At 34.2% G+C, this 22,565-nt stretch overlaps 1 protein-coding gene across 4 annotated transcripts in view; it reads right to left on the bottom strand.

The window, feature by feature from the left end:
- The window catches only part of LOC110467069 (uncharacterized protein C12orf56-like), a 51,697-nt gene that overhangs the window by 16,924 nt on the left and 12,208 nt on the right, over nucleotides 1-22,565 (bottom strand). The window contains exons 2-6 of one of the 4 annotated variants that reach the window (XM_021523960.1): nucleotides 20,626-21,740; nucleotides 17,884-17,913; nucleotides 13,566-13,734; nucleotides 9,130-9,206; nucleotides 5,717-5,737 (exon numbers count right to left, since the gene is read on the bottom strand). In XM_021523960.1, the coding sequence (XP_021379635.1) occupies nucleotides 5,717-5,737; nucleotides 9,130-9,206; nucleotides 13,566-13,734; nucleotides 17,884-17,913; nucleotides 20,626-21,740 (1,412 nt within the window). The remainder of the gene's footprint in view (nucleotides 1-5,716; nucleotides 5,738-9,129; nucleotides 9,207-13,565; nucleotides 13,735-17,883; nucleotides 17,914-20,625; nucleotides 21,741-22,565) is intronic. The other 3 variants (XM_021523963.1, XM_021523962.1, XM_021523961.1) reach the window with 3 other exon arrangements.

The following is a 22,565-nucleotide window of genomic DNA, read 5'->3' on the forward strand; positions in this document are numbered from 1 at the left end:
CAACTATACCCACTGATTCCATACCATAGCTGGCATTGTCTGTTAGGAACCACCAACTATACCCACTGATTCCATACCATAGCTGGCATTGTCTGTTAGGAACCACCAACTATACCCACTGATTCCATACCATAGCTGGCATTGTCTGTTAGGAACCACCAACAATACCCGCCGATTCCATACCATAGCTGGCATTGTCCCTCTGCATTAAAGCCTTTTTGGTCTCTGTGGAGTATATCATATAGATAGATAGCTCCTCCCTCTAGATAATTTCTGTTGTAATTTCCCAAAATCAATACAAAAATGACTTTACTTTCCCCAAATCATGATTTGTGTGTTTTCCCCCTGAAATCACGAGGCACAAGCCACTTTGGAGAAAAGAGGTAAAACATTCGCTGTTTTTATACCGACATATTAAACAGGGGGTCAATTGTCAACATATTTATCTGTTTACCCCAGATTCACAAGCCCCCTGTCAGTGAGTAAATGTTGTCCAAGATTATCAAGCTTTGGTATTATACTAGCCAAATATGGAATATCTCCATTTTGAGAATAGAACAGGCACATTTTTGTGTCCACCTACTATTTAAACATACAAGTACAATGTAAGACATTAGTCTTTGAGCATCTGAAGGATTCCCCAGATATTAGAGAACTGAATGCATGTTCCAAACTTTGAAGAATAAGAAACACCAATGGTCCTGTACGTTGTACATACAACAAACTATACCCTCAGATTCAGTGTACATACAAATGATTAACCTAATCATATAATAAAAGTTCTGGTAAAAAATTGGGTATCTTTTGTGGGGTTTTTTAACATAAGACAGAGTGATATTTAGAAGATTTGCATAGAAATTGGCTTTCTGATTACTCAGTAAAATAAAACAAAAGACTAAAGCAGCATTATATGAAATTAAAACAAACATTCCACAATGCAAGCCGTTGTCAAGGGAAAAAAAGTTTACAGTGAAATTCAAGCAGTTTGTATGCACTGGTTTCAAATTCAAGCAGTTTTCATTTCAGTCTGAAACCTTTGTGTGCCTACCCAGCCAGCTGACAGAGGGTTGTGGACTTTATTGTAAGTCAACTACTATGGCAACTATCAGCTTCCTGTTTACCCGAGTATGTCTCATGTAGGAAATAACAGTTTGGTATAGCTTGTTAATGGTCCTTTAATAATATGCAATGTCTGCTGGCCACAAATACAATAATAAACGATCCAAAGTTTTTGCATTAATTTACATTATATCATCAATAATTTACATATCAAGCCGTGATTGTTACATATTCATGTTTCAAATATTTCTGAAAATTAATACATTTTGTTAGCACATGTACCATTATGATGTGAACAATCTAATTAAGAAAAATATGACAAAAATACAAATCTTTGCTTTTCTTTCTACGATAATAAAACACCTGATATTAATCATCTGCAATGTATGGCTATGTGTATCGATAAGCAAAATTGTGAAATTATTAAAACTGAAAGCAAAATGGATTGAAGGTAGAAAGTTATTTAAATTGTGGCATAATTTACATATTCTATCCAGAAATGTAAAATTCAAATGTCTAAAGCAGTTGAAATAAACAAGACATACAAGCATCTTAAAAACACAGATCACAACACCCATGTGAAGAACCTAAGGTAAATATATTTATGATTTATAATAGTTTAGAGTGAATTAAAAGATCACTAAATAGTTATATTAATATCCATAATTATCTGTGGTACCTTAACCTATTTACGGGTCTTATATTAATAGATTTTCGTGTTTAAACACCATTACTTCACAATGAAACTTGACCATGACTATTTCAATAGGTTGGGATCTGGAGTTAAAGATTTTATGCCCAATATATTTCCACACATTAAGTGCACACTACTTCTATGTGCCGAGTCCCTAGTTAATATTTCAACCCATAGCAGGTGATGAAAGGACGGTCAGGTGATGCAGTGGATGGTGCACTCGACATTCACCAAGATGGCCGGGGTTCAATTTCTTGATTAGAAGTGTAAAGGTATAAGATACCTGCCCAGCCACCAAGGTTGATCTTCTCTGAGTAATCAGGTTTCCCTAGCCCGAGTTTCCTCTGGCCCTAACACCAGACGTAGACATTTTTCCACACCAGACATCCATATGTCAAAATGTCTAAGTCTGGTGTTAGGGTCAGAGGGGGCTAAGGTTTCCCCTGCACACTACTACCCAGGCCAACAAAAGTGATTTAATTAAGTTGATAGAACTTGTTTCACAATTATTGTAAAATCAAGTTAAATTTTCAAGTGATGAGAAATCTTACTGGGGTTTAAAAAATCTAAAAGCATCAATTTCAAATCTGCATTCTGTGAATATAGGGAGTAGGTTTCCTAGCCGAAAATCACTTGAAATATTAAGATTTCCGTATATACATATAAAGTAAAATATTGTATACATAGAACAAGGTTCAAATATTGTTAATTGTAGATAAAATAATAATATATTGTTATTTTATCAAAAATTACCTGGTAACAATGTTTTGCATCAGAAATCTTATCAATTTCAATTTGTTTAGGATGTGATGGTAAAAGCAAATATTTTGAAAATAAAACAACTTTATGCCAGGATTCAAATGGTGTATTACCTTAGAAAAAGATGTGACAACATTACAAATTTAAAGCTACAATCCCACAAAATAGACACAAAGCATAAAAGTGAAGATTTCTAATTAACATTAAACACAATATCAGACAATAACACAGTTCCCGGGTCTGTCTCTTTGTCGATTCTTTACTCATAATTTTACAAAAATACACCGAAGTGATAACTGAATTATTTGTCATCATTTATAAAATATTTCTTGAAGATTACATTTAAAAATATCAAATACTTTAACTGTCATACAAGCAGATCATCAGAAAGATTTGATATTTTCAAAATTCATTTTGGCAATTGAGCATGCTAATTAATTATATTGATTTCAAAATTTGGAGGAAAAAATTAACAAAAATTAAAATTTGTGAAGGACATCATAAAATGGAATGAGTGTCGTGTTTCATTGAAGATTTGAAAGTGAAATTTATTTCAAAAATTATGTATCCCTTTTAGGCTCTGAAACAATTATAAGGTAAGATGATCTCATATGTTATTTCATTTACTTTTTTATTTTCCCCCTCAAAGCTCTATTTCAAAAACTCAGTTTTGTGAGTTTTTGTCCATTTTCAAGACATGTTGATGTATTCCTAAATTTGAATTTACAGTACATATTGTATAATCCTCAAACACGCCAATTTCAGTGTATTTTTGCCTTTTTTTTATTAATTTATTTTTCAAGATGATAAAATGCTTGCTGTCAGCACACCTATTTGTTAGCCATTTTGAGAAAAATATATATAATTAAGACTATAATTTATAATTCGTCTGCAATTTTCATATTTGAGCTGAAAGACAGAAGTTTTATATCCGCCTGAAAGGAAGGTGCAACAACACCCTCTACGAACGTGTGTGATAGAGAGAGATGACTGGACCACACAGGGACAATGGCTAATAGAACATACATACCTATAGCTTGTAACACTAGTGGAAAGTCTAACAAACAGAACAGCAAAACATCTAATCTTGATTCATAACTACATGTAACTAATTATCAACCACTTACATTAAAACAAAAATACAATAACTGATATACAATTGTATTAGCTATTTTTTAAGGTCATGTAAAAACACTGCATAATCAAATATCAGGCTTAAAACTTTGAAGTATTGAAAATAATAATATGCTACAGCTAGTCTATATATAAATAAGGAAACTTAAATATATATGAATATATGTCGCTATAATAATACAGTTGTATTATGAAATGTAACTAATTAAGTCTTTTTACTCACGACCTAATGTTAGTAACAGTTAATATACACACATATACAAACAAAGAAGATATACCACAGTCGATAGATCAGGAAAAGCTAGCTTTTATAATACAGGTATATTAAGTGATTAAAACAGCTGGCTACATTACTGATAACTAATTACAAGCTAAATGTGTAGATAACACAAAACGATATATATGTTAAAAATATTAATAAAGTAAACTTATTCTAATGGAAGAAGTTTTTTTTCTAATTTCTTGATCTGAAATCGAGGTTTTGCCAATGAAGCGGGTGGATAGATGTTACATTCCATACTGGCAGAATGTATATCTCCATCTTACAAACACGTACCTGAGTGGGAAACTCAGCATAAATATATACATGTATATAATTATTATATACCTTGAATGAGTAACTGATCAGTAATAGATGTCAACCAATGTCACAAATAAGGGCAAACAAAAAATATTTGGTGTTTCCGGTAACCCTACCTTCCCTTATTCTTTGTGCCTATCCTAAACTATTTAGGGCAATTTTCAAAGAAGCACTGTTAAAGCTAAGATCACTCTATAAACCATATACCCGGTAAAATTATTTTTAAAATTAAAACTTGATACTTACCTTAAATGTTTTTAACATGTTACAGGAAACACACATATTGTTTTTGTCTGGCCTAACCTTAGATTTTATCAATTATACTTACAAAGTTCAAATGTATTACAGTGACTTGTGAAATATCATAAAACATTAATTCTGTAGCACCTAATGCACTATAACTTGAATTATAAGATTCTGGCTACATGTCAGATATAGAGTTATGATCCAAACTGCTGTATGTAGTACATAAGTAGCTTGTGATTTACATAATTTAGGATAAATGACTCTATTCCACAAAGGAAGTTGTTAATTGGATGTTTATATTCCACAAAGGAAGTTGTTAATTGGATGTTTATAAGACTGCAGACAGTAGCATGGACAGCAAAACACGGTAAACAAAAGCCGTCACCTTCACAAAACTTGGACAGGAATATCAACAAGGAGACACCATGTCATTATCAACAGACTGACAGAAAATCCTTAAACTGAAGAAATCAAATAAATCAGGCAAAAATGTAAATAATCAATTAGCTTACACAAATTTACTGAACTGACTGGTAGCTTCATATACCTGGTGGTCATTGGTATCTATTATTACAGATGATGTAATTTAGTCTACAAATTGTTAAGACAATACTGTCCCTGTCAGTGACTAACTTATACATGTATGCGTGACTTTTCCGTAATTAGAATATCAGTGCAGTCCTAGATTGTATTACTGTAGTACCTGCATTAATCTCCTACCCAGCTGTATGTAAGCTAGCTTAATAGACACAATATTTACCTGTACATATCACCTGTACGTATCATTAACTCAGGTCAGACTAGAATCTGTTTAATGTTTAGGTATATGTAAGTAGATAACATTAATCAATATCCTTATCAACACAGAACTCTATTCTGAGATATTATCATAGACTGTAGCTCACTCCTTAGGGCGACATCTTTTACAAAATATTTTCCCTCAAATGTCACCAACAAAGGAGATATAAAAGTGTACAAATCTGTCCCCAACAAAGGAGAAATAAAAGTGTACAAATCTGTCGTTTGCCGAGTATGGTACAAATCCCTGAAATCAGGCGTTAGTATCTACGATGTTTTGAGATGTTGTTAATGTGCAGGAATCTTTTCCCAGTTCCTGCCTATTAAAAGTTCACAACGAAAGCAGAAAGTGTACAGCTATAATACTTTATAAATGAAATGAAACTGAGGCGATATTAATAAAGATAGGACTAATTGTAAATAAAACTGTGCACTGAATAACACACCTTTTCTTTTTCTTCTCAGACCTGTGTTAATTGTAAAACCAAAACATTTAAAAGTATAAATGTAACAAAACTGAGTGACATCGCTACAGATCCCTATAACATGTACGGTCTTATCCTCGCATTGTGTTATGACTGTCAGAGTTGTACTCCTCAAATTATGACAGAGTTAACCTGTAAATGGTGATAGATATGTGATTATTGTAGATGTTTACTTGCAATACTGCAGAACTTTGAATCAACAATAACATTATAATCAAGCGTTTCCATGACAACTCAAACATTTACTGGAATCAGAAAAAAGAAAATACCAAAAGGCACCTCTCTGTCGTTTTATTGACGCTTGTGTGAAGTTTGATCAAACCCATACCAGGTTTTGAGATATATAGGAAACACCAAAATACGCGTATCTTGGGTGTCATTTCAAATACAACTGGAATACCTTAAAACTAGAAACTTATGAATATCAAAAGGCACCCCTTTGTATGACTTATGTAGGATGTTTGAAGCCAAATCTGTAACATTTATTTTAGACATGCTCCAAAACTGATTGATCAGAGATGGACTGACGGAATGCATGAAGGCACAGAACCCGTTTGTGTATCCCCACTCCAATTTAATTGAGTAGGTGATCATCAAACTACGAAGAACAGTGTTAAGTCATCTACCTGATGTATTGAAAACGAGTTTGTGATATCTATATCTTAATTCCAAATGTTAGTGACAATTCATTTTAAAATGAAGAAAATCCATGGTGTAAACTATATGTAGATGCTTAATATAAAAACATGTTGTGTAAAGGAAATCGAGGGGTACGGAAAAGGGAAACAAGGTGAGCAAGCTTGATTTGGGCAGTCAGCTTGTGTGGCATATTTTCCAATCAAGTAAAGTGCCCACCCATAGCTTAATGGTGTTTTGGGTGACAGTTGAGTGAAAATGGAGTGGGCCTTGTGTGGCTTCTCTCGGGTAGTACATCACTTTAAATTTTTGTAGAGGAGACATGTTGGAGTTAGTTTCTTTATGAGTCTAAAGTTGAACTTGTACAAGAGCTACTGAACGTGAACCCAGATAAAACACAAATGTTATATTAAGTGTTTATCACATGAATTTACCTGTTTGGGATAAAGCCATGAACAGTTTGCTTATCAACATCCACAGACTCTTACGATCAACACACCAGACATGACATCTTGATGTTTCAAACTAGGTATAATTGTTAGGAAGATTGATTCAATTACCCAGATTACCCTTACACAACAATTACACTTACATATACCAAATAGGTGTATAAATAGCACCAATCTACATAGATAATCAAGCTATAGACATTCTGCATGCAATACACACATTGTATTGGAATAGTTCTTTGTGTTTCCAAAGGAATACAAATCATCAAAATTTGTACAAGATATTGACTATTTGTGTCACTTAACAAATTAGTGTAATTTCTTATCAAAAATACCCTTTAATAAAGAAAGATGTTCAATATTTGGACTATAGCGATAGAAATAACCAATACATAGCTGTCATTACGTGTAATTATAAGTGTATTGCTGCCAAATGGCACAACAACACAAGATCACCGCCAAATCATTCACACCACATGTGACTGTATGAAAGTTCCTTAAAATACACACAATAACTTTGATCTACTAATAGGTGGTCATCAATTTGTTTATAAAAAGATAATTCCCTGGTCTCAACTATGAAACTAAAAGCAGGTCAAACTTATTGAAGATTTCCATGCAATTTCTATGATGTAATTTACAAAAGTGAGTTACTATAATGTTATATATTTGCAATCTTGTTTAAGTGTGGAGATTAATTAGAGCCTTTTAAATTCAAATTTAAATTAAATCATGCAGGAAAACATAGAAATAATGTCAATTACTTTGTATCAGCACCACCTGATTCTCTTATTTTCACTTAGAACTTAATTAGGATATCAGTTTCATTTTTTTTCATTTTTAACTAAAATATTTTTAGCAGTTTCTTGGACTTGATGAACCAATAAATGTACGTGTGAATTGATTAAAATGTATTCAATCATTTTGTTCCCAACACCTATCTAGTTAAGCATGGAGACCCGGCTAACTATTTTGTTTTGAGATTTGAATCTAAATTGCATTTATAGCTGTATTCAATATTCATAATTACAGCCAAGGTAAGTTGAGGTTTATTTACAAAATGTTTGCAGATAATTTTCGTATCTGGTCCTGAATAACATTTAGTCACCAATAATTCAATCAGGTCTTTCTGTATCACGCAGTACAGGTATGTACCCTTAAATTTAGATATCATAAATAATATAGGATCTATATTGTTTGAAAACAAAGCCAGGTGACCAATAAAGTTTGCTGTGAACAAAGTTAAAAATCTCATTAATTTCTTAAACCCTTTTTAAATGAAGCCTGCTTATCTTAAAATTTAATACAAAGATCAGAGAAATAAATTCTGAACATAAATCTTGAAAAGTCGTTAGAGGTATACCGTAACTGTTGTGTTACTGTTCAAGGTCTATATTTGTGACACCAGAATACTGGCGTATGATAATGTAAATCGGTTATTGCTGACAGTCTCGATGACCTAGTTTGATCACCCTGGACGGACATTAGTTAACCGAGCCTCTGTAACAGTTCTATCACGGACACCTATTTACATACAGCTACACTTTATAAGTCATCTATGGTCCCTTTTAAATGAAATGAAATTTTATATGATGTAGTTTAGTATCTAATTTGAGACATTTAACACCTATAAATATATATCGCCTACTTAATACTTATTCTACAGGTCACTGAACCCTTTATTCACAAGTTATTTAAAGTCTGTTTATCTCGGGCGCTGATCCAATATCACCATTCTTTAGCTTCCATTTTCAAGGGGGATATGGTGTTATTTTATAATTTTTTGCTAATTTGTGCCCTCCACCTTCAACCTCCAATCATGCACAGCTACTGACTTTGAAGTTCTGTCTACACACCTGTATATTTATACAAGCACTGCAATATGACTGTTTTATATAATTATCTGGCCAAACCTTTGTTATTTGACAGACATTTTTGTGACAGTGTGAATAAGACTAAAACACTAACAAGTTTTCACTTCACTTGTCTAACAGATAATCCAGTCTTAAACTGACTAGAAGAGCTTGAGAAATCACATTTGACTACCAACAAAAAGAACATAATATTTAATAAAAAAATAAATTTCTCAACATAATACCTTAATTACCTTAAATATAATGACAATAAAACCCTAAGGAAATATCCACTACATGTACATTTGTATACCGTAGGAATGTGTCGTTAATTTACCATTACTTAGATTTTCCCAAAAGTGAGAGTATGGAAACTTGAGAAGTTCCATCACATCCACTGGTAGGTAGAATCTATAACTGGGAGACAATTACTTACCTCTGATTATGTGAACCTCGTACCACACTGGACTTGAACACTTTCTCATACTCAGGATCTAACATCATGGTTAGGCGCTGGAATAGACAAGGAAACTCTTAGGTTTGATGTACCCATGTAGGACTTAATTAACAGTATGGTCTCTCAAGGTTTGTTCCAAACAATGTTTAATGTACAGTTATGTCCCCTGGGGTAGACAAGGAAACTCTTAGGTTTGATGTACCCATGTAGCACTTAATTAACAGTATGGTCTCTCAAGGTTTGTTACAACCAATGTTTAATGTACAGTTATGTCCCCTGGAGTAGACAAGGAAACTCTTAGGTTTGATGTACCCATGTAGCACTTAATTAACAGTATGGTCTCTCAAGGTTTGTTACAAACAATGTTCAATGTAGAGTTATGTCCCCTGGAGTTTGTTATAATGATATTTTTTATGAGTTATATTTGACTGTATATTTAGTACCCTCAGGTCTGGTTATTACATTGTTTTAATACTACAGGATTACGTCACTTGGGCTGTGTTATACACATAATTTTGAGTTACGTCCCCTGTAGATTTGTGTGACCATGCATTAAAGTTATTATGGCCCCTGGGTTCTGTTATTAAGGTGTTTTACTGTAGAGTTATGGCCCCTGGGTTCTGTTATTGAGGTGCTTTACTGTAGAGTTATGGCCCCTGGGTTCTGTTATTAAGGAGTTTACTGTAGAGTTATGGCCCCTCGGTTCTGTTATTAAGGTGTTTTACTGTAGAATTATGGCTCCTGGGTTCTGTTTTTTAAGGTGTTTTACTATAGAATTATGGCCCCTGGGTTCTGTTATTAAGGTGTTTACTGTAGAGTTATGGCCCCTGGGTTCTGTTATTAAGGTGTTTTACTGTAGAATTATGGCTCCTGGGTTCTGTTTTTTAAGGTGTTTTACTATAGAATTATGGCCCCTGGGTTCTGTTATTAAGGTGCTTTACTGTAGAATTATGGCCCCTGGGTTCTATTTTAAGGTGTTTACTGTAGAGTTATGGACCATGTAGATTTTTGTGACCATGCATTAAAGTCATTTATGGCCCCTGGGTTCTGTTTTTAAGGTGTTTTACTGTAGAATTATGGTCCCTGGGTCCCTGGGTTCTGTTTTAAGGTGTTTACTGTAGAGTTATGGCCCCTGGGTTTTGTTATAAAGGTATTTTATTGTAGAGTTATGGCCCCTGAAGTTAATTGTTTTTAAGGTGTTTTACTGTAGAGTTATGGACCCTGGGTTCTGTTATAAATGTGTTTTACTGTAGAGTTATCTCCCCTGAAGTTTAATGTTATAACCATGTCAATAAAGTAAGATCCCTCTGGTATGTTATAACTGTATTCCACAGTAATTTTATTTGATTTGAAGAAAAATTTGAAAGAAGGCACAACACTGTGTTATTCATTTTAAATATCTAAATACAAAGACCATCCTATAATAAATTTGAGAACATTCTTAAGGACTTTCCTGATACGCTGGCAAGGCAGCACTTAATGACATGTGGAGCATGTACAGGTTGGGAAATCTGCTTTTCACAGCTATAGTAACAATGTAAGTGTTTGTTTGAAGTTCACATGTTATCATAAATAACTCCAATAATATCTCATTAAGTGCAGTATAGCTCCAATTTATCAGCCAAAACCTATAACACAGCAGTAGTTGTTGAACAGGATAAATGGTCTTTCATAGAAAGGGAAATTCCCAACAACGGCTGAATTTATTGTGTTGAGTGAAATTTCACCTGTCATTGGGTTTTAAATCAAAGATTTTGACAGAACTTAAATATAATTCCTTCTTATCCTCAACAAATATTTCAATTTTCCCTTGGAGAGATTAACTATATGAACAGTTTGATATATGATATACAAGGTACCAGTTCTTGATTTCCTGACTCATATTCAAAGTAATTTGACATATGACACTGTGTTTTAATATGCTCAGGAAAGGTGGGTTGATAAATCATCTACTGCCACATACCTACACTAATCTATAGTGTCATATAGTTTAATCTCATACACAATATAGACAGACAAAACTGAGGTACAACCCAATAAATAAAATCAAAAAGGCAGAATACACACTGCTGAAAATCAATCCTGCATATAGATTTGAATGAGGACAGCTTACCCTTAACAGTGAATAGATAAAGCAGTGTACAACTAGGTCATCATTAAAATCCATATTCTCAGTAAACATGTACCTAAAACTACTTGTGGGTTTTCTCCCAGTACTCTGGTTTCCTCCCACATTAACACCCCCAGCCCGCTAATATCCAGGCAAACAAGGGTACGGGATTAATATATAAGTCTGAATAACTTTTTCATAATTGTTGTACAATAAATAAAGTTTATTTATATGTTCTTAAAAGACGCAGGTAAATTTATTAAACTTTTATAAAGGTGTACAAGAACTCCTTTATTCCAAAGATCACCATTTTCTGGTAAAACTATAAACAAGAACCACGGCCCCAACTCCTTCCATTTCTCAATACACATGTACTATGTACTACAACTTCTCAAGTTTATACAAATCAAAATCCTGTGCATTAAACCTAAAAAAAAAAAAAAAATCTTATGTTAGTGGTAAAATATCCCCCCTCCCCCTCCCTGTTCCCATCCTCGATTTACAGGGGTTACGATCACCTACGCTGTAGAGAGCGAATGTGAGCGTAACCCCTGGATATCGAGGATGCCCTATTCCTGGCACACAAGAATTGTCAGAACTCCATTGGTAGGATAATGCTTGTGGCACTTGTACACACTAGTGATTCAATGTTTCCCTACTGAATATCTAGTTATGTTAATCAGACTAACCAATTTCAACTTTGTTTTGTAACAGGTATTCCTACATTGAATCCCAATATAGAATGATAATTTGATCTAATTGAAATCAGATCTTTACATCGTTTCAATTTACTTTCCCCGTGGAATGGACATATCAGTAAACGGGTATGCAAAGATCTAATTTTATTAAGATTGACTGACTTTTTTCATTTAGTCCTGTAACAGGTTCTCCTAAAATGATTTAGACTGACAATTTCAATTCAATCCTGTAAAAAGTATTCCCACAAATAGTTTCTCCTTGGTCCAACGTTACAAGTACAATGTATTTCCAGACAGAATGAGAATTTCAAGGTAAGTTGACATGTTACAGGTATTCTGAAACAAGATTAGGCTGACAATGCTTTTAATATTCTTCAGTTGACTCAGACCTGTTTCATGTCAAAATCAGATGCATTTTTTAAAACCCCAGGCCCATAAACTCTCTTAGTTCTCTCTCTGAGCAGTCCCTGAACACATTGTGTAATGAATACAAAATAAACTATATAGTATGGGCCACCAGTTGTGTTTATACTGGTAGTCAAAATAATACAATGTTAGGTGCTGTCTACCTGTCATAATGACAGAAACATTCCTCCTGATTTAGGAGTGAGTAAACAACCCGTCAGTTTTACATGAGCTACTTGAACGACTCCTATGAGAAACAATTTCATGTTTCATCTAACATACAATATAGGTGTTTTGGTTGATTTAAATAACACTTTCTGCAGATGATATGTTCAAATGCATTATCTTATAATATAAATATATCACAATTAAGGGTCCATATCCCACTGTGCACTGTGCTTTTTATTTTGTATACACAGTAACCTCCCCTTCTTTTTGTTTTGCACAGCTGGGCCAGGACACTGCTGTTCACCATACAAACAGCTCAGTCAGTTTGAGCAATAATTTGACGATCTGAAGTTCACGGTTGGCATCCCAGTCCAGACCCGCTGAATCTTACACACAGAACACCGTCGTTGGTAACATTTTGTTTATTTCATCTTTGATATTCTTTCATAAAAGTACCGCAAGGTATGGTTTTCTTTTCAGAAATAATTTGTCAAAGCTAGACATTGCTGGTTAAAACAGTTTCCAAAGTGTAGTTGCTGTTTTTGGCAGTGGTGTGGGGACCTTCACAGTTTTTGGCAGTGGTGTGGGGACCTTTACAGTTTTTGGCAGTGTTGTGGGGACCTTTACAGTTTTTGATAGTGGTGTGGGGACCTTTACAGTTTTTGATAGTGGTGTGGGGACCTTTACAGTTTTTGATAGTGGTGTGGGGATCTTTGCATTTCTTTCACTGCAAATGATCAAGAGCTGCCATATGAACCAACAAGACTGGACACCAAAATCACATGATAAATCACAATGTGCCATTCAATTACGGTACTGAACCCAAAATCCAACTTTCAATCCGAATTAATAACTGGCCCATGGAGCCACGTACAGGTCCCTAGCAGTGGTGGGTTCTACATCTCAGCCATTAATTACATTACACATGAAACAGTAATACAGTGATGACTATGTGATCGGGGTTCACAACCGGGAAGGTTGTACGAGGTCGTGTACGAGGTCGTGTACGAGGTCGGATAACACTGTATACTTACAATAAGGTAATTACTCCAGGCACTTCGGATGAGCATTAACATAGGTGAATGTAGATTCAGCAAATAAATGTTTAGAATTGTCTTTCGCTTTTCTGGAATTTCCACTCCCACAGCAGAAAGCCCATTCACAGAGCCTCCCAAATCAGAATATGATGCATTTGCTAAATTGCTAAAAGAGACAAAAGAAAATTCATTAACAATGTTTATACTGAAGGATTTTCACATTGGCACAGTTTTGACATGGGTGGTCCTCAGGGTTTGTTTGAAGTATTTCACGACTGACGATTTTATTCGAGTTTTTCAAATATTAGGGTCGGTCAAAGGGACGTCTAGACATAGTATAGGTATAGAGACCAGGTTCATATAAGTATTTGGGTGTTTATACACATCTACAGAAAATATGAAACTAAGAGCTTATTGAAGGAATAAACAAAATCATACATAGGATCGAGAAGAAATAACAAATCATTTGATAATTATATAGTATAATGTACAGGTAAGAGATTTTCTATCTTTTCTAGTGAACAGGCAAAACTGATATAATCTGTATCCTTTTATAACTTTAAAATCATTTAATATGTTTTGGATGGAAATTTCTATCTTTTCTAGAGAGAAATGGCAATTACTGTTAAGAAATGTAAAAATAATAGAGTGTACATGTCTAACTGTTAAAGCTTGAATCTCTTAAATGCAATCTGTCCAATTAACTAAATACATAAGTTTCACTTTTAGTACATTTCTCCTACTCTGTTTCATAGGAATTTTATCAACAAACTTTAAATTGAAACCATTTCTATACCAACTCATAAAGGTTAGATGGTGATACAATTTTTAATATAAAGATAGTTAGAATATCTCTTGAGCATCTGATACAGAATATGTATAAGAATAATGAATTCATCAAACATATTATATGAAAGGATATAACAGCATATCTGAAGGGTATGAAAGCTAACACATGCAGGCAAAAGATACTGAATAAATATATGCTAACATTTTGATACTTAAATGTCTATCACGACATGTACCCATCTCTGACTCACAATCACATTACAGTAACAGCTTTAACTTTCCGATTTTTCAGACGGCTTTGATGTCGTAACACAGACAAAAAAGTGATCTCCAATCAAAGAAGAAATTGGAACTCAAAAAATGATACAAAATAATTATTATATGACAATTTTTTTCAAAGTTTAAAGTGTCTTTTTCAAAAATAACTTCACATATGTGTTTACATGTAACATGAAATCTACCAAAATTAATTTTCCCATTGCTAACATTTTTTCACATGAACCTTCAATTTGTATCAATTTTCAAGGTCTCCTTCCTTTGATCTGTTCCAGCAACATGTTAGATGTACAAATATATTTTCATGCAAGTTTATGGATTAGCATTACTACAACAGCAGGATCATTAACTGCATATATGTATAAATATACAAAAAAAACCAGCTAAATGTAACACAATATACACAGATGAAATATGAAAATAAGGTATAAGATTAAGCATAAAACCCAGAGAAAGATAATTAAGAAATAATTTAAAGATTACTGTAAACAGACCTATTTAGTGAAAATCTTATTTTAGAGCTTTAAATACTGTGCTTAAAATCAATAATTATGATTGAGCTAATTAAAGTTTCTGTAGGCATACTTGCCAACTTTTTGAAATTTCCCTGGGGGAGATTACACATGCTCAAAAAAACCCAACCTAGAGACAAAATTTTGATTTTTTTTTCTCAGATGAATTAATTAGATCTTAAAATATAGGACAAGTTTAGCCAATTCACTGGTTGAAAATGCTAAATTTTAGGGTCCAAAATGAGGAGTCTCCCTCCTAAATAGGGAGAGATGGCAAGTAAGTGTATGTAGTTTTCTATAACATGTATAGTGAGATGGTGGGTGCACAGTTTCATCAATGTCCTATAATCAGTCAAAGTTCAATAATACGCCGAAACTGGACAGTGTTAAAATAAATTTGTTTACAGTATAAAAAAGATCTATAGAAGATCAAAATTCTGTAGAAATAGCAACAAGAATCAAACAGATGGTATAATTGTTACACTAATAACTAAAATATACAATAGAGAACCAAATAAAACACGACCAGTGGTTACGTATACCCTTCACCAGGAAATATATATACAAAAAATCAAAGGAGAAGTAACCTAAAGCACAAAGAAAATACATGTGGCTTTAAAAATCAAATAGGACATTAAACAAAAGGATGGTGAGGATTTTATCAAATTAGTTTCAGTTTCAGTTTAGGTATGAAATATAGAACGGAGAAGCTAAAAGACACCACTATGTGAAAGAAGATACTAAAACAAGTACAGTAACAGTTACGTTAAAATAGTAATTAATTGGACTAATTAATTGGACCAATTGTGAATACAAGTGTTGGGATCCTGAAGACTACAACATCAACAGAGGTGAACGGGTCAATGGCACTGTGGATGATGATGATGAAAGTCAGGTGAACAAATAATCAATAACCCAGGTAAAGGTGAGAATAAGAACAGGTGTAAATAACCTCGTTATGTTACACGGTTGTCTCCGGGAGGTGGTGGTGCTGACATGAATTTATTCCCAATACAGCACAAATTAGCAGCTACAGAAATATATAATGGAGGTGTAAAATGGGTGAAATTGTGTTGGACTCATTCATTGAACAAACAGGTGAATATGTTGTTGCATGTTTTCTACAACATAAATATTTTATATCTCAGGACACCAGCGTAACAGTATCTGTGATCAATAATTTTACAATACAATAAAATGTTAATTGTTAACCACCTATCACAGCCGTTCTATATTTGTCCAGATGTCCCCTGTATGTGACCACTTGTCCTTGTCCAGTTCGGATGTTCAGAGGTTTGGGCATTCCATGTCCCATGTTTATGAAGATAGTGTATATCATGTTATCATTTTGAAAATGAGTCACACTTTCCCAAATTCTTTGTGTTGGAAAAGCTTTCAACACTTAAACCACACCATGAATAGGGAAAATTATTTGGTAATATTGAAGGTTCTATACGATCATAATTCTAAATCTAACCTCACGGAAACATTTCTGTCTGGGTTTATGTATTGTCAATGTAACAGATAATAGGTTTGTCACTAACACATTACACGTACGTACACTCAAAGGATAATTGGATCATCACAGTGAAAAGGATTTTCAGCGGAACTGCATGCTATTTGGGCATGTATGGAACAATGGGCCATCAACAGAACAAATATCTGACAAACGATATATGCATTAGTGAAAATTTCTTTCAGAAGTTCTGACAGTTTAGGAACAATTTTCTACAAGGAAGTAAATGAGATTTATTCATTCTGACAAGCTTGTCGATATCAACTTGCTCAGCCGGCTTACATTTTGAACATATAGAATAGAAAAAAGATGTTATTATATAATATTTAATAAAAAAACAAATGAGGAAATATTTGTTTTTTAGAGACACGATCAATTGCAATTATGAAAGATGGTGAATTTGTGAATTTTCCAGCCCTGAAGATAATTTTAAGACATTTGGGATCGTTTTTTTCTTTCTCCGTGGAACTTTAACCATAAATGGTTAAAAGTTGACCTTGGCTGGTCTATGATTCTGGCAGTTGAAATAGACATCCAACAAAACCTAAAAATCTCATGCATATGAACGGTCTGTTTTTGTTTTGATTTGTTGAATATGAATTTGAAGTTCTAGTTTTTTTTTGGCTCTCATTAAATTAGATGTTCATGCACATGACATAGTGGGCCCAGGTGCTGTATGGCTGCGGTCATGTGGGCAATTATACCAGTAAAAGTACAGTTCAAGGTAAAACCTGAATATTTTGTGGAAAAAAAAAGAAGATAAAAAGTAACCGGTAGGATTTATCATGTTCATGTTTAATACACATTGTATATTGGTGGGAGGCATGAAAATGATGAAATGATTCGTTAGATTGCGGAGGAGGAGAAGGAGACTAAGCAGTAGCGTACTATAATCTGATCTAATAAAGAAACTCATCAACACATTTCTACATCTAGAGAGATTTTACTTAACTCATTCACCCCTGAAATTTCATAATGAACTATTCCAACCTTTGAATTGGAAGAGGTCAAATGTGTCTTCAGGGGTGAATGAGCTAAAGGAAGATAAGACCTGGGGTTATGTGCACCTGCTTCTACGACAGTTATAAAGTCAGCGGAAAGGTGATGCCATTTAAGGTGATGTCATTTAACAGCTAAAAGGATACCAACAGCCTTGATAAAGCGAAAAAATAAATTTGTGTGTCGAGAACTATTGTACATAATATATATATCAGCTATATACCCAAGAAACGCTGAATCACGGTGAAAAATCCTGGGAAATAATAATAAAATTCAAATTAATCACACAGAATTAATCCATCACAGCTATGTAAAAGTGAATAATGATCGATAGTGGATGTATTTCCTAACGATGGAATGATTTAATATCATATATGTTCATTGATACAAAAATAAATAAAAAACCCAAACCATTAGAAAATATATGTATTACATTGATTACATGTTATAATTACCCTTCAGGACATATATACCTCTAAGGGCGTCATATTCCCACCAGTTAACAAATCAAACAAATGAACAAATGTCTAACAATGCCTTGTTTCTTCATCAAATGCTGTTAAGGTTATGTGTACTTTGGCTATGATTTAACATCAGCCATTTATGTATTCATGCAGATAGTAAGTGTATATTGGGTGTAATATTTGTAAATCTTGTAACATGCAGAAGTGAAGGTGAAATATTTCCATTCATTAGTCAGTGAAGTACACAGACTATATGCAAAACAGAATCAGTACTAACAGTGCCTGGGCCTGTTAATATTGTCAAAACAGAATCATTAATAACAGTGCCTGGGCCTGTTAATATTGTCAAAACAGAATCATTACTAACAGTGCCTGGGCCTGTTAATATTGCCAAAAAGAATCATTACCAACAGTGCCTGGGCCTGTTAATATTGTCAAAACAGAATCATTACTAACAGTACCTGGGCTTGTTAATATTGTCAAAACAGAATCATTACTAACAGTACCTGAGCCTGTTAATATTGTCAAAACAGAATCATTACTAACAGTGCATGGGCCTGTTAATATTGTCAAAACAGAATCATTACCAACAGTGCCTGGGCCTGTTAATATTGTCAAAATAGAATCATTATTAACAGTGCCTGGGCCTGTTAATATTGTCAAAACAGAATCATTACTAACAGTACCTCGGCCTGTTAATATTGTCAAAACATTATCATTACTAACAGTGTCTGGGCCTGTTAATATTGTCAAAACAGAATCATTACTAAAAGTACCTCGGCCTGTTAATATTGTCAAAACATTATCATTACTAACAGTGTCTGGGCCTGTTAATATTGTCAAAAAAGAATCATTACTAACAGTGCCAGGGCCTGTTAATATTGTCAAAACAGTATCATTATTAACAGTGTCTGGGCCTGTTAATATTGTCAAAACAGAATCATTACTAACATTGGCTGGGCCTGTTAATATTGTCAAAACAGAATCACTACTAACAGTGTCTGGGCCTGTTAATATTGTTAAATCAGAATCATTACTTACAGTGCCTGGGCCTGTTAATATTGTCAAAACAGTATTATTACTAACAGTGTCTGGGCCTGTTAATATTGTCAAATCAGAATCATTGCTTACAGTGCCTGGGCCTGTTAATATTGTCAAAACAGTATCATTACTATCAGTGTCTGGGCCTGTTAATATTGTCAAAACAGTGCCTGGGCCTGTTAATATTGTCAAACAGAATCATTACTAGCAGTGTCTGGGCCTGTTAATATTGTCAAAACAGAATCACTACTAACAGTGTCTGGGCCTGTTAATATTGTTAAATCAGAATCATTACTTACAGTGCCTGGGCCTGTTAATATTGTCAAAACAGAATCATTACTAACAGTGTCTGGGCCTGTTAATATTGTCAAATCAGAATCATTACTTACAGTGCCTGGGCCTGTTAATATTGTCAAAACAGTATCATTACTAACAGTGTCAGGGCCTGTTAATATTGTCAAAACAGTGCCTGGGCCTGTTAATATTGTCAAATCAGAATCATTACTAACAGTGCCTGGGCCTGTTAATATTGTCAAATCAGAATAATTACTTACAGTGCCTGGGCCTGTTAATATTGCCAAAACAGTATAATTACTAACAGTGTCTGGGCCTGTTAATATTTTCAAACAGAATCATTACTAACAGTGTCTGTGCCTGTTAATATTGTCAAAACAGAATCGTTACTAACAGTGCCTGGGCCTGTTAATATTGTCAAAACAGAATCATTACTAACAGTGCCTGGGCCTGTTAATATTGTCAAAGACATTGTGGATCAAAGTATTTGTAAAAACGGCAATAAATATGAACCCTCATAAAAATATTCAACACCTTTTAGAGGTAATACTGGTAATATAACAAAAAGGGACTGCTTTATTTACCTCGAGGGTTAATATTTCCTTTCTCTTAATATAAGAGAGATAAGTTTCTCAGCCAGCCAATCAGAAGCATTTGAGAATTATTGTTTTTATTTTTCTCTTTTTCTAAAAATACTATTATTATGTTAATTCATACACCCCTGAAATCTACAGATACGTATACCTACACCATAAACAGTAAATCTGAGTGCATTAATATAACAACTGTTCAGACGACAGTGTATGATAACTGCTATGGTATACAATTAATCAAGTCCCAGAACTATATCAACTCTACTCACTGTATTATTTGGAAATGGTCATACCTTAGTAAATTGAACCTAGAAGCTGAGTCTGTTTTGCATACATGTACACTGTCTACTCAACTGACGAATGTTTATAATATCAAAGGAGCATTCAATTCCTTGAATCACTCGGTTTATTGTATGCATTCTGATTTGAAGTGATCTATGCAGTACTTGATATATATCAAAATGTGTAAGGGTGTTTAACAAGAGTTTCATCGATCATGATCGAAGCAATGAAGAACAAAGTCAGAGAGCCAACCAAACCCTATGAGTGACAAGTGTGAAATTGACCACCTACCTGACACTTCTAGTAAAGGTTGGTTCGCTTTCCAGTGCAGGTGTACCGGACCGCGACGGAGGTCGCAGGTTACTGGTGATAGAGGAACGGCGGGACCGAGTGGCTTCATGCAAGGATGGAACAGACCCCCTTTGACCCTTTGACCCTAGAGCGGAAATCTCGTGCGAACTACTATCCAGTGTGATATCAGGAAGGGGGATTTTTTCAGGGTACGAAGATTCTTTACTATCTAACATATTAGCATTTTTGACGCTATCTTCAAGCGTTGCATCTTTTTTACTACAGAATGGGAAAATTTGATTTTTTCCATTTTTGAAACAGAAAAGTTTTGAGCAACAGCATGTTGGTGTTTCATCATCAGCTTCCACAGTGCCAATTACCCTGGTATCGTCACTATGATCTACCCCTACATTGATAGTGGATTTTTCCACACTAGAATTACTAACAATAGTTTGAGATGGTGGGGATGCAAGAGTTTCAAAAGCCGCGGTTTTAGGGACCATCGGTGGGAGAGGACGATTTGATCTTACTGACCCAGACAGACTTATAGTTTCTCCACTGACTCCTTTTTGACTAGACTGGTCACTATCCTTATTTGTAAATGCACTTTTGGAATTGGCAGGATCAGGTAGTTCTCGTTTTTTATTGGACGAGGTGCGCTGTAGGGAGGAGGAGAAAGAGTTGGAGAGGCCATCATTCTCCTCGATGTCCTCTAGACCATCCTCCTCCATCTCCTCCTTCAGAGATTTCAGCAGTGTTTCATCAGAACTGTCACCTAGCACCAGACGATTCTTTTTCTTCTTGATACTAGTGGGTTTGCCGTTTGATCCAATAGACCCACGACTGTCTGGCCGACTGACCTGCAAACTTGACAAGCTCTGAGTTGCATACCCATAATCGTCTGACCAGTTCGTACTTTCCTGGGACATATAGCCAAGGGGCGTTGATGCATTAGACCGGTCGCCATGGAGATCAGAAACTGAACCTAATCGTGGAGATTTGCGTCCCTTTTTAAAAGATCTCCTTTTAACACTTTCCGTTGTCCAAAACGTCACAGACAAATGTTGAGTATTTTCTCTTTCTTCTCCGCTGAGGAACTCTGGGAAATCATTTACCTGTGGAAATGAATAAAGGTATCATTATTATAGGCAAGTAATTAAAAATCAAATTCAATCTGCCAGGAGGTAAGCTGGTTTGACACATAATATATACCTACGGACACATTACCAGTATGCGGTAGGTAATTCACATATACATTCCAGATCAGTGTAACATTCAGCTAACAACACTCTCTGTAAGCTGGTTATAACAAATAGGTGACAGAATGTTACCTAAACATACAAAACGTTTATATGTATGTTAATAAGCAACAAAAACATGAAACAAACATATTTTTTCCCCTCATTTTGATGTGTATAATTGTCTGTGATTGATATCATAGCCAGCTTATGACAGATGATAACGATCATGTGCACAATATTCATAAGAAAAGATCATCGTTAACCAACGCTAATTCCATTCTCTATCCATAACTCAATTTTTTACGTAAGCACAAAACACCTCATTAATTATTAGTCCTAGCTATTCTGACGTTTAATCAACTTTTTTTTATATCGACGACAGATCGATATAAAAAAAGTCGATAAAACATCAGAATAATTCGGACTAATTAATTATATATGTTCAATGAGTATATAAATAGATGAACTTTATGAGGTCTTATTTCTATCAGCTAAGGAAATTTTACGAGTTTAGTGTCACACTGATCAAACCTAAAAAATTGTGACCTGCCAATGGACAAGAATGCTGAGTTCTGATAGTAATTCATATGAATGAACATCTATCAAAATATATGTACATGTCACTAAATCAAAATATATGTACATGTACCTAAATCAAAATATATGTACATGTCACTAAATCAAAATATATGTACATGT

Source organism: Mizuhopecten yessoensis, unplaced genomic scaffold, assembly GCF_002113885.1.
Source record: "Mizuhopecten yessoensis strain PY_sf001 unplaced genomic scaffold, ASM211388v2 scaffold11157, whole genome shotgun sequence".
In the NCBI taxonomy this organism is placed as follows: domain Eukaryota; kingdom Metazoa; phylum Mollusca; class Bivalvia; order Pectinida; family Pectinidae; genus Mizuhopecten; species Mizuhopecten yessoensis.